Source organism: Schistocerca gregaria, chromosome 1 (genome assembly GCF_023897955.1).
Source record: "Schistocerca gregaria isolate iqSchGreg1 chromosome 1, iqSchGreg1.2, whole genome shotgun sequence".
NCBI classification, from domain to species: Eukaryota; Metazoa; Arthropoda; class Insecta; order Orthoptera; family Acrididae; genus Schistocerca; species Schistocerca gregaria.
In genome coordinates, this window is record NC_064920.1 from 178,549,926 (window position 1) to 178,562,845 (window position 12,920).

The window sequence follows — 12,920 nt, forward strand, 5'->3', positions numbered from 1 at the left end:
TGCCATTCCGATATGTCGGCTCAAACAGTCAAATTTATTTAAACTTCGAGTCGATATTGAAACACACTACTGGCCATTAAAATTGCTACACCAAGAAGAATTTCAGATGATAATCGGGTATTCATTGGACACATATATTATACTAGAACTGACATGTGTTTATATTTTTACGCAATTTGGGTGCATATATCCTGAGAAATCAGTACCCAGAACAACCACCTCTGGCCGTAATAGCGGCATTGATGCACCTGGGCATTCAGTCAAACAGAGCTTGGATGGCGTGTACAGGTACAGCTGCCTATGCAGCTTCAACACGATACCACACTTCATCAACAGCAGTGTCTGGCGTATTGTGACGAGGCAGTTGCTCGGCCACCATTGACCAGACGTTTTCAATTGTTGGAGAATGTACTGGCCAGGTCAGCAGTCGAACATTTTGTGTATCCAGAAAGGCCCGTACAGGACCTGCAACAGGCAGTCGTGCATTATCCTGCTTAAACGTGGGGTTTCACAGGGGTCGATTGAGAGGGTAAAGCCACGTGTCGTAACACGCCTGATATGTAACGTCCACCGTTCAAAGTGCCGTCAATGCGAACAAGAGGTGACTGAGGCGTGTAACTTATCGCACCTCATACCATCACGAAGGGTGATACGCCAGTATGGCAACGACGAATACACGCTTCCAATGTACGTTCACCGCGATGTCGCCAAACACGGATGCGGCTATCATGATTTTGTAAACAGAACCTAGATTCATCCGAAAAAATGAAGTTTTGTCATTCGTGCACCCAGGTTCGTCGTTGAGTACACCATCGCAGGCGTTTCTGTCTGTGATGCAGCATCAAAGGTAACCGCAGCCATGGTCTCCGAGTAGGTAGTCCATGATGCTGCAAACGTCGTCGAACAGTTCGTGCAGATTGTTGTTGTCTTGCAACCGTCCCCATCTGTTGACTCATGGATCGATACGTGGCTGCACGTTCCTTTACAGCCATGCGGATAAGATGCCTGTCATGCTAGTGATACGAGGCAGTTGGGATCCAGCACGGCGTTCCGTACTACCCTCCTGAACTCACGGATTCAATATTCTGCTAACAGTCATTAGATCTCGACCGACGCGAGCAGCAATGTCGCGATACGATAAACCGCAATCGCGATAGGCTACAATGCGACCTTTAACAAAGTCGGATACGTGATGGTACGCATTTCTCCTCCTTACACGAGGAATCACAACAACTTTTCACCAGGCAACGCCCGTCAACTGCTGTTTGTGTATGAGAAATCGGTTGGAAACTTTCCTCATGTCAGTACGTTGTAGGTGTCACCACCGGCGCCAACCTTGTGTGAATTCCCTGAAAAGCTAATCATTTGTATATCACAGCATCTTCTTCCTGTCGGCTAAATTTCGCGTCTGTAGCACGTCATCTTCGTGGTGTAGAAATTTTAATGGCTAGTAATGTAACACCACCGTCTCGACCTGTGAAGTTTCACTTCGTTTTTTCTTCCTTTTCTGGATGTCTATTTTTGTCACACAACGTATTTCCGCAATACAAGACAGTGTCAGAGCAGGGTGCACGTCGTCTGATCAAGCCAAATTTTCCAGATGACCTTAGGTAAAAAACAAGTGCACATTTGGAAATACGGTGGCAAAACGACTGTCAGAGGCGGGCGTGTGAAAGTGTGTGCAGTTAAGCTAACTTGTCCCGGCAATTACCAGATAAGCTAAAGAGGATAGTTACTTGTTAAATTAGCTGGTTTCAGCAGAACGGTCAAAGGTGGGCAAACTTTACATTCCTGTCCATGGCTGGTTACGTTAAACGTGAATTTCCTATGATGTTTACTAAGTGAAACTTGATTATTAATTCAACTACGTTAAAAGCACCGTAATGCAGTTAATTTGTTAAGATAACATGTCCAACTGTAAAAACAATTTAATTTTTCTTTCTCACTGTAGTCCGAGCTGATGTTTACTGTTCCACTGTGCTTGTTAGAATAAAAGGTCATTCGTGCCCTCTGTACTTTCGCATAAATTGAAACATGGGGATTTTAACCTAACCTCTCCTAATGTATAGGGAGCATGACTGGAAAGAATGATGTGAGAGAAATCATAAATAAATATTAAACACTTTATTTCTCAAATCACAGTTCTTAGAGCAGGTGTTCGGAATTCCTCCCTTAAAGCTACAAATTTGATGTCGTCAAAGAAGTTATCGACACCGTCATTTTTAGTTCTTATGTCAAATTAGGATCAAAACGCTAAGGCTACATATTCAAGAGACAAGGCATGCACTATAATTTGTTTTTCAGTTTTTCAAAGCCAGACACTAACTGATAAAATAGGCTCGTCTTCATTACTGTAAAAACAACATTCACAGCAGTAGCATATACTGCGTCAAAAATACCACTTTTCCTTAACAAACTGAGTATCTTTTCGTTTATTAAATGAAATGAGCAGCATCAAGTTGACACCAACAACTTCGACAACTTTGTAGATGTTTTTAATCTCCGTCTTTGTTTGGTGCTTATAATTTCATTTATACGACTGGTGTTCTCACTTTATAGGTTGTTAACTTCGCCAGCAAGCTTATGCATCACGTTTGTTCTTTTGCATCTTTCATATTTCACGTTTAGAAACACAAAGTGCTCACTCGCTTTACTTCTGTATTTGTCTTTATGCTAACTTTTTGAGCAACAAGAGCCGATTGAAAATCATAATATCGCCTTTAATGATTAGCTAGCCGGTTCTCGTTGCGATGTTAAAATTCTACTTCTGCTCTATGGCGTATGTGTACTGGAAAGAGCCGATACACTAGGTGCGACAATAAAGTAATGAGACTAATGTGGAAAAAAAAATTTGCTTACCGTTTTAGTGAAGCTTAGTGTTGTCTCCTTCAAAGTAGTTAGTTCCCTTCTAAATGCACACACTTTTTCCGGCGTTTCTGCCAATTATGGTAACATTTCTGGAACTCATCTTCTGTAATATCCTCCCAGACCCTCGTCAGAGCTTTTTGGACATCTTGTGTTGTTTGAAAATGGTGTCCCTTGGCCGCCGTTTTGAGTCTTGGAAATAGAACAAAGTAGCACGGAGCGACATCTGGTAAGATGGCTGTGGTAGTACTGACATTTGTTTTGAGGTTAAAAACTGCTGTACAGACAGGGTAGTGTGGGATGGGGCATTATCGTGATGCAGAATCCAATTATCAGCAGGGTTGGCAAGGACACGGAGAACTCTTTTACGAAGTCTTTCTAAAATTTCTTTGCAGTACCATGGGTTAACTGTTTGCTCAGGAGGCACCCACACTTTGTGAACAATTCCCTTGGAATCAAAGAAGACACAAGCATGCATTTCACTTTTGACTTTGACATGCGAGGTTTTTTTCGTTCTGGGTAATTCCTTTGAGCATCATTGCCAACTCTGGCGTTTTGTCTGTGGGTCGTACTGAAAAAAATCAACTTTCATCACCAGTGATAACGTCGCCCAAGAATTCTGGATTGATTTCAGTTTGTTCTAACAGATTGGCCCCCACATTTTTCCGTGTTTCCCGCTGTTGTGAAGTGAGATTTTTGGGGACCATTTTTGCACAAATCTTTCTCATACAAAGATCTTCAGTTATTAGTAGACGAACCATTTCTCGACTGATGTTCAGTTCTTCTGCAATCATTTTCATGGATTATCTTCGATCAGATCGTACGAGTTCACTCACCCTGGCCAAGCTGGCATCTGTCTCTAAGGTTGATGGTCATCCACTGTGGTCTTCATCTTCAACATTCGTTCTGTCTTCAATAAACATTTTATGCTAACGAAAAACTTGAGATCTTGACATAATCTCCTCTACAAAGGCCTTCTGGAGCTTACCGTAAGTCGTCGCCGCGTTTTCACCCAATTTAACGCAAAAAGAAATGGCATACCGTTGCACAATACTATGCGGTTCCATTTCCGTGACGAGAGACACAAACACGTGTTAACTTGTTACAGCACAACTCACGACTGAGCAGTTGCATCGATGTGCCGCTTGGACTAGAAGCAGCTTATAGAACAAGGTCAAAGATATTGTGCCTACACAAGCGTGCAGGGTTGCCACATCTTGCAAAGAAAATCAGTCTCATTACTTTATTGTAGCAGTTCGTATACATTCTGTTTACTAAAACCCAGTAGGTCAGTTGAAGCTACTAACGTAACTAACTGGGTAGATTTGTAGAATACGTGATTTCAAGGCTTTAATACATTTTATTGTGTGTTTTCTTGTATCTGAGCTATTAAAGTCCAACGATCGAATATTTTAAGAATTAGATATCGATCACCTATAGTGAAAATGAAAGTGGATACGATATTTTGTAAAGCCGAATCTATCATTCTAAATTAAGGTTTTTGGAATTGCAGCTCATGTTGGCTTGGGGCATTTTTTTATTCCTGCCAGGATTACTTGCGGTTCTTCTCGCCATCTCGAGAGGCAGGTGCACTTCAACAAATGAAACACTGGTAAAAGATGTAATGTTAACATTTTGTGGCAACAATTGCTTATTCAGCAACAAATGTCGCTTTCTCTCGAATGTGGAAGGTCGTTAGGGTGACTCGAGTTGAGTGATTAATAGTCTCGCTTCGGCCGCTCTGCACGCGCTTCACCCGTCACGTCACCTGGTCAGTACGATCTGTGGCACGAGAACGCACTCTTGTTAGCAGGATGAAGTGGACAACCTTCCTAGTCACCTTCGTTTTCTGTCTTCCAATGCTACCTCGTGTTCTCGTATTTCTGTTTTTTCTTATGGTCTCCTTTACCATCTAACCTCCGATTTCCCTCTTGTCCTCCTTCGCTGGGAATGGAACATAAAGATTTTTTACCACCTGTCATCAGTCACATTGCATGTCCACACCAAGCAAGCTGCCGCTTTCCGATTCCATCTGTGAAGCCTTCTTGGGTCTTTGTCATTTGTTACGTGGTCTCTCCGAAATACACACGCCATATCAAAACAATCACCCGAAATGGCACGTCTATATTTCTGAAACTGATACACATATTCAATGAATTTTGTACAATATGCCCCCCTTGAGATGCACGGCATATGTCAATGTGGTACACAAATTGTTCCACAGTTGCTGTTATGCGATGTCTCAGGTCATTAACTGTTGTTAGTAACGGAGGTACATAAAGAGCCTTTTATAAATCCCTACAAGAAATGGTCACTTACAGTCAGGTCTGGTGACCTGGCAGCCAGTAACGTAAGGCTCAATCAGTTGGTCCAGTGCAACCGAGTCATTGTTCAGTAGACGTTTGATTTAAAAATTCGCGCACTTACATATTCCAGTGTAGTGATGCCGAATCCTGTTGGTAAATCAAGTAGTTCAAACCAGTCCCCAACTGTGGGAAAGGAAGTTTTCTGGCATATCGAGATATGCCCCTCCTGTAGCAGTGTCTCAGCAAAGAAAAATGGACCATACACCGTTTCCCGTGAAACTACACATAACATTAAATTTTGGAGAGTCCCTCTCATATTGTACAACTTCATGTGGTTGTTCCGTATCCCATATTCTCACATTATGACGGTTCACCTTTCCATTTAAATGGAATGTTGCCTCGTCACTAAACACTAAGCGTTGAAGAAAACTATCATCTTCCGTCTAGCTAAGATCGAAATTACAGAACGCCACACGTTGTTGTTTCTCACCTACACAATGAGCTTGCAGTAGCTGGATTTTGTATGGTTTCATATGTAAAGATAGACGCAACACACTCCAGACGGAGTCAGGGGCCTGTTGAGCTGTCGCGTTGCACGGCACACGGATATCTGCGGACTCCTTGTGAAACTATGGCGGATCCGTTACACGTGTGATTCAGACACTCAGGGACGAGAAGGCCACGCGATTTGCCTTTACACAAACAACCTGTTCCTCGGAATTGTTCATGCCATCGTCTAATGCCGATCACGGGGTCCTGGGTTCGATTCCCGGAGTTTCTCAGCCCAGGGACTTGGTGTTTGTGTTGTTCTCATCATTTCATCCTCATCGACATCATTCGTGACGGTGGCTCGAATGGATTGTAAAAAAGCTGGACTGTGAAAGAATTGGGACTTTGTACAGGCGCAGATGACCGCGTGGTTGATCGCCCCACAAACCAAACATGATCATCGTCGTTAATGCTCTCTGCTGCAGGAAGTTCCACAACATACCTATTACAAAAGTCACACCGTACAGTTATTACTGACCCGCACTAGGCATAACGTAGAACACAAAACGCTTTCTGATGTCCCGCCACCATTTTTACTAGAACTGAAGTGGGCGCTTACTGCTGCTACCTAGCTGAAATCATGTAAAACTCAAGCGTTTGCTTTTTCCAGCAGTACGTTGTTCACGCGCTTATCTGAAATAACATAATAGTTACGATTTCTTTTTTAAAAAATGGTTGAAATGGCTCTGAGCACTATGGGACTTAACATCTGTGGTCATCATTCGCCTAGAACTTAGAACTACTTAAACCTAACTAACCTAAGGACATCAGACACATCCATGCTCGGAGGAACCCTGACAACAACGCCACCATGTTAAAAAATGCTTTTTATGCACCCACAGGACGTCGTGTTACTACTCAAACGGCGCGCAATAGACTGCCGGATGCGCAGCTTAACTGCCGACGTCCATGTAAAGGTTCATCTCTGCAACCACGACACCATGCAGTGCGGCACAGATGGGCCCAACAACAGGTCGAATGGACCGCACAGGATTGGCATCACGTTCCCTTCACCTATGTGAAGAGAATTCCTTCAACCGTGCGGTTCTAGGCACTGCAGTCTGGAGCCAATCGACCGCTACGGTCGCAGGTTCGAATCCTGCTTCGGGCATGGATGTGTGTGATGTCCTTAGGTTAGTTAGGTTTAATTAGTTCTAAGTTCAAGGTGACTGATGACCTCAGAAGTCGCATAGTGCTCAGAGCCATTTGAACCAACCCGGTCAGGCTGAACGCTTTAGACACTGAGTCCAGGGAGTGCATCAAGGTGGAAGTTCACTGCTGTTTTGGGGTGGCATTGTGTGGGGCCGACTTACGCCGTTGATGGTCATGAAATGCGCCGTAACTTTACGATACGTGCATGCTGTCCTCCGACCGATAGTGCAACCATTCGGCACCATATTGGACAGAATTCAAGGTTGACAATTTGCGCCCCCATCGTGCACTTACTGTGAATGACTTCCTTTAGGATAACGAAAGCGCTCGATCAGAGTGGCCAGTATGTTCTCCAGGCATGAACTCTATCGAACATGCCTGGGATACATTGAAAAGCGCGGTTTATGGACGACGTGACCCACCAACCACTGAGGGTTCTACGCCGAACCGTCGTTGAGGAGTTGGACAATCTGGACCAACAGTGCCTTGATGAACTTGTGGTAAGTATGTCACGAGGAATACAGGCATGCATCAAAGCGAGAGGTGGAGCTACTGGGTGCTAGAGGTACCAGTGTGTACAGCAGTCTGGACCACCTCATCTGAAGGTCTCCCTGTATGGTGGTACAACATGCAATGTGTGGTTTTCATGAGCAATAGAAAGGGCGGAAATGATGCTTACGTTGATCTCTAGTCCAATTTTCTATACAGGTTCCGGAAGCCGCGGAACCGAGGTGATACCAAACTTCTTTTGTGTATTATCTTTGCTACATTTTCTCCAATGCATAGGTATTCCCTCTTTTGAAAATTTACTCTCAGTTGCCACTTATCGCATTCTAATAATTTTGTTACCATAAGGCAGATATCATGCTTCTCACTACCCACCTCTACCTGATCAGCAGGGAACAGCAAGGCGAACGTACGTTGGTCCTTTGTTGGCTGAGTGGCCACTCCTGCACATTTCGTACTCCACAAGGCTAAGGCCTTCTGTAACTTTTCAAGGCTGAGAAGAAATTTTATTTCCCACTTTGACTGGAAACTCTGCAAACTCGTATGGATGGCTTATACATTTAACGTACGTCTTTCAAAGTCTACTCTTCCCTCAAGACTTCGAACAGTTTCTCCAATGACACTGTCATACGTCTTCTCGAGATCTATGAGCACTGAATGGCTACTCATATTCCTTTCCAATTTCTTTGCCATTAGTTGTCATAATGCAAAATTTATGACGGCACCAGATCTTCCCTTCCGGAGTCCATTTTGCTCTTCAATGTCCTTAACACCCCTTTTATCCAGTCTTTTAGGATTATAAAAATTTATAAAGTCCCGTGAAAGAGCCTCCCTAATGCCAAATACGAGGTGAGATACAAACGTGAGGAAATTATTTAAATATTTTACTCGCTTTAATCATCTCATTTTGAAACTTTCCCTATCTTGTTGGTATACACTTTCTTACTGTATGTTTGCATTTTCAGCTGAGTGATTATTTAGTTTATTATTGATTTTCGAAATGGTTATACGTGCTTCCGAGTGCTAGGCGAATTTTTACTTTTGAGAAAGACGGATCGAAGAATTTCCATTAAATTTCGCTTTAAAAATAGAATAAAGCACAGCACTGCATTCGAAATGTAGATTGTGACTTCTAACGAATCTACTATGCGTACGATAAGAGTTTACGAGTGGTTTAAACGTTTCCAAGATGGTCGCAAAGACGCTGAAATGGACAACGTCGACCCTGGGCTACCTAGATCATTTTCTGACGACAATATGAAAGAAGAAAAGAAAATGGCACTGGAAAGTCGTCGAATCACCGCCAGAGTATTTGCTGATGAAGCCGGCATATCCTCTGGCTCATGCCTACGATTTTTTTCGGATGTATCGCTCATTAAACTTGTAGCAGTGTTTTTCTAAAATTGTTGAATTTTGATCAAAAACGACGTCGCGTAGACATCATTCAGGAATATCTGAATCGACTCAATAACGTTCGAGAACGTCCGAAGACGGTTATAACAGGTGACGAAACTAAGGTATGCGGGTATCATGTCGAAACGAAGTCCCAATCATCCCAACGGAAACTGTCTGAAGGACCAAAAGCGAAAATGAACTCTTCAACTTCGATCACATGGAATGTTGTTCTCACTGTTTTCTTCGATCAGAATTGGATTGTGCACCTTGAGGTTCTTGCCTTACGGTCGACCGTCGGTAAGGAATACCACCTGGAAGTTGTAATGCGCCATCTGCATGAAGCAATTCGAAGAAAACGATCAGACATTTACTCGTGGATTACATCACGTTAATGATAACGCTCACACCTGAATCCTTGTGCTGATTTTTTTGGCAAAAAGCAAAGCCGTTATGTTGCCTCAGAAACCGCACAGCCGTACATGCCTCCCTGCGACTTCTTTCTATTCCCGCGGTGTAGTGTCCCTTTTGCGATGTTTAAGAAGTTTAAGAACAATGCGTGTGAAGTGTGCATAAAAATATTAAATAAGACCAAACAGGCCAGACTGTAAAAAAAAAAAAAATATAAAATTATTTACAAAAAATATAACTTCGATACTACGGTAGGGAAAACCAATATCGATGATAAACAATATCGCAGTATTGAATAGGGTAAAATAAAACATTTAAATCATTGTTTTACTATAGAAGATGGAAAAGGAAAATTACTACTCGCTGTTCTGTTGTTTCTGATTCTCATGTTATTATTGTTAGATAGATATTATATGCAGCGTTGAACGCGAACAGATGTTCTTTTTGTTCTTTCGACTACACGATAAAAAAGATGCATATCAGTTTATTGATGGAAATATGTGTGTAAACGTGAGTTCATTGTATTATTTCAAGAACATGCCAGCCACTAATCGCAATGTTTTAATTGAAAAGAGAGAATAATTAGTATATTTCAGCTATCAAGAAGACGAAAGCAGTGACCACTAACTGGCAACATTACACGGCGGACTTACTATTAACAGATGATAATCGGACGGAGCCACATGCCCTAGTATCTCCCAAGTGAATACATCGATCGTTTCCCTGACCCGCATTGCAGTATTTCTGTGTGTAGTAGGACGTTATCATAGAGAATATGACTGCGTGGCCTTTTTCCATATTAGGGTCGTTTTTCACGTTATGAACGATTTAAATCGATCTTTTGCTGCTGGTAGCGATTAGTATTAACGGTTTCACCAGGTTTTAGCACCTTTCTGATCTCATCAGACAGAGCATTGTTTTCTTTCCAAAGCGATTTGGTCTTGTGGTGGATGTCGATGGTTTGCCTGCATTCAGCCATGACTTACAACGCTCACGATCCTCAAAAGATATCCATTTTCCATCACCTGTCACTATTAGATGAATAAATGGCTTTCATTTGTATCTGGTGAGCAGAATTTCACAAGTGGTCTTTCAATTTGTTTTCTGTCTTTCATTCAGTTCATGCGGAATCCTTTTTCCCACTTTCTGCACCTTTCCCATAGCTTTCTCGTCATATTATTTGTGAGAGTTCCTGTTGAGTTTATCATCTTCATCCAATGAGGCCTGCAGTACCTTGCCTTCAAACTTTATCCTTAGTTTCCCGCACTCGTCTTTTTCTCACGTCAAAATCACCACTTTTGAATTTTTTGAACCACTCGAAACACTGTTTTCTGAAGACCATGTTCGCCGAAACCTTCGACAAGCATTCGATGCGATTCTGCAGCAGTTTTCTTCAAATGATGTCAAAAAGCCAAAGCTGCTGCGAATCGTAGTTCGTAGGCAAAAACTAGACTCGTTTATGATTTTGAAACAGGTGCCGATATGTGGAACTTGGATTACTGTGTGTTAACATCGTCGCTAGCCGTTACAAGAAGCAGATGGCGCTGCAGACGCGGTTCACGGGCCCTACACTGACGGCTATCACGATCTGTAGGGAAATTCCGGTTTCATACTCCTACAGCTGGTACAGGTATGTGCTATAGGCAGTCAAAATTGGCTGGCCAGTGTAAAGCGTGTTACTCAAGTGCTGCGACTTACCCCGTCTTGTCAACAGGTGGCGTGCCGGTTCGCGGTGGCGGTTGAGGCGGCGGCGACTGAGGTAGCGGAGGCAGGGGTGGCTGACTCGTGTCGTGAGGGGCGGGGGGCGCAGTCGGCAATGCGGGAGAGGCGGGCGCGGGGGCGGAGGGCGGCGCGGGCAGAGGCGCGGCGTTCCAGCAGGGCGGGTCGTCGTCGAGCGGTAGCTTGCGCGAGATGAGCGGTCCGCCGCCCACCACGCCGCCCACGTCGCCCCCGCCGCCCCCCGGCGCGTCCCCGCCTCCACCGTCGTTGGGGGTGGGCAGGCAGTCGAGGCGCTTGACGAGCGGTGGCTTGTCGGCGAGGCGGCGGCAAGAGTTGAGCTCGGTAGGCGAGTTGTCCTCGTCGCTGCTGGCGGCGCCGTGCTCCAGCGGCGCGGGCATGTGCGCCGGCCGCGGCACCTGCGCCTGCGGTTGCAGCTGCGGCTGGGGGGCCTCCATGGGGCGTCGGGGGACCTGCCAACACGTCACCAGTCGGACAAGTGAGAGCGATGCAGCAGCATACGGTGAGCTGGCTGGTCAGTTACGTTGTGTACGACTTCACACGCAACGGTAAGGATGGATGGGTTACAGAGGGGAGCGGCAACTGTCGTCGTAGGGAAGTTGCAGGAGCAGACGGTAACACCCCAGAGAGAAGTCTTACTTGTATTTCTCCAAACGAAACGAGACTCCAGCTCAAACAATGGCAACAACGATGGCGACGGAGGCTAGACTAGGCGGCGTATTCGTAGCGTCCTCTAGTGAAGTGGCTCGAAGCGCGAATGGGCTGAGTCACTGCCAACAGTCCCTCCCTGTGTCGCGGGGGCAGAAGGCGCTGCAGGTACCGTGTCGCTGGGGGAGGCGTGGCTCAGCGGGCGCGTTATCAATATAACGATGCACAGGGAAGCAGGAGTACCGATACATGTACCGCAAGTTACGTATTCAGTATAATATGACATTGCCAAACTGAAATTCAAGATCTATTTGAAAAATAATCTTATCCACGAAAATCTTCATAATACTCTGTGGGACTATAACAATTAACCGTTCCCACTAATTACTCAACAGAACCAGTGTTTTCTTACGAAAGTAAAATCTCAAGTCGCCGTCTGTCCCTTCAAACTTCTGCTCGATGTGTGACTCGAATTCTTCATAATGACCTCCGTTCCACCAAGACAAGTTACATACGATCCAAGAACTCGTGAATGCACCTGAGCCGTGGTAAAAATTGCTGTTTTGAAGAGCGCGCCGCAGCGCGTTGTGTGAAGCAGTAGCCCTCCGTTTCTGGCGGTGGCGCCGCTGTGGCAATCGCAGTTTTGGTGTCTCCCTCTGGTGGGAAAGGGGAAAAGTGGCCTCTTCACGTGCATTTAAGGAGCACTATCAGCTCGGCGGTTGGTCAGTCGCGGCGAGTCTGGTCAGTTGGTCAGCTGGGTCAGTGTGGGGCAGTCAGTGAGTCTGTCGTCCGGAGTGCTAGTATGTGTTAGGCCGCCTGTCTGCTCGAGTTTGGTCAGGCAATGGTCATTGGCAGTTGGATCCATTGGTTGGTCGGTCGCGCACTGAGACACAAGATAACTTGTCCGCTTCGAGCGTCGGCGTATGTGAGGTCCCCACGTGAGTCAGGGGGCCGCGCCGTATAGAAAAAGGGTAGTGGCTTCGCGGTAGACACGCGCAGCAGCAGTCAAACCACGACATCGGGCTGGCCGGTGCGAGCTGCGACGCCGTGAGACGGGAGATCGGCGCGCCTTCCTGCGTCCGTCGAAGCAGCTGGCAGCGGACGGTTCGGGAGAGCGTTGGGGCTGCTGCGGCTGATCTTCGCCAGAAACTGCAGTTTATTAGAAGGTAAATGATTGAGATATGTTGTTTCATTTACTTGTTAAATTCTACTTATTTTCTTAGTGAGGTCACCAGCCGCTTTGTTTTGGGTTCGTCCCAGCATTCTTCTCCGTTTGCCCACCCACGGGATGGTCGTTATTTATGAATTGGGTGGTCCGTTTTCCGCTTGTGGAGTAGGGGCGGGTTAGAGCAA

At 45.1% G+C, this 12,920-nt stretch overlaps 1 protein-coding gene across 1 annotated transcript in view; it reads right to left on the reverse strand.

Annotated features, from left to right (window-relative positions):
* Positions 1–12,920, reverse strand: part of LOC126336227 (EGFR adapter protein-like) — a 95,478-nt gene that overhangs the window by 53,988 nt on the left and 28,570 nt on the right. Inside the window, exon 2 of the mRNA XM_049999723.1 lies at positions 10,881–11,371. Coding sequence (XP_049855680.1) covers positions 10,881–11,356 — 476 coding nt within the window. The 5' untranslated portion in view covers positions 11,357–11,371. The remainder of the gene's footprint in view (positions 1–10,880; positions 11,372–12,920) is intronic.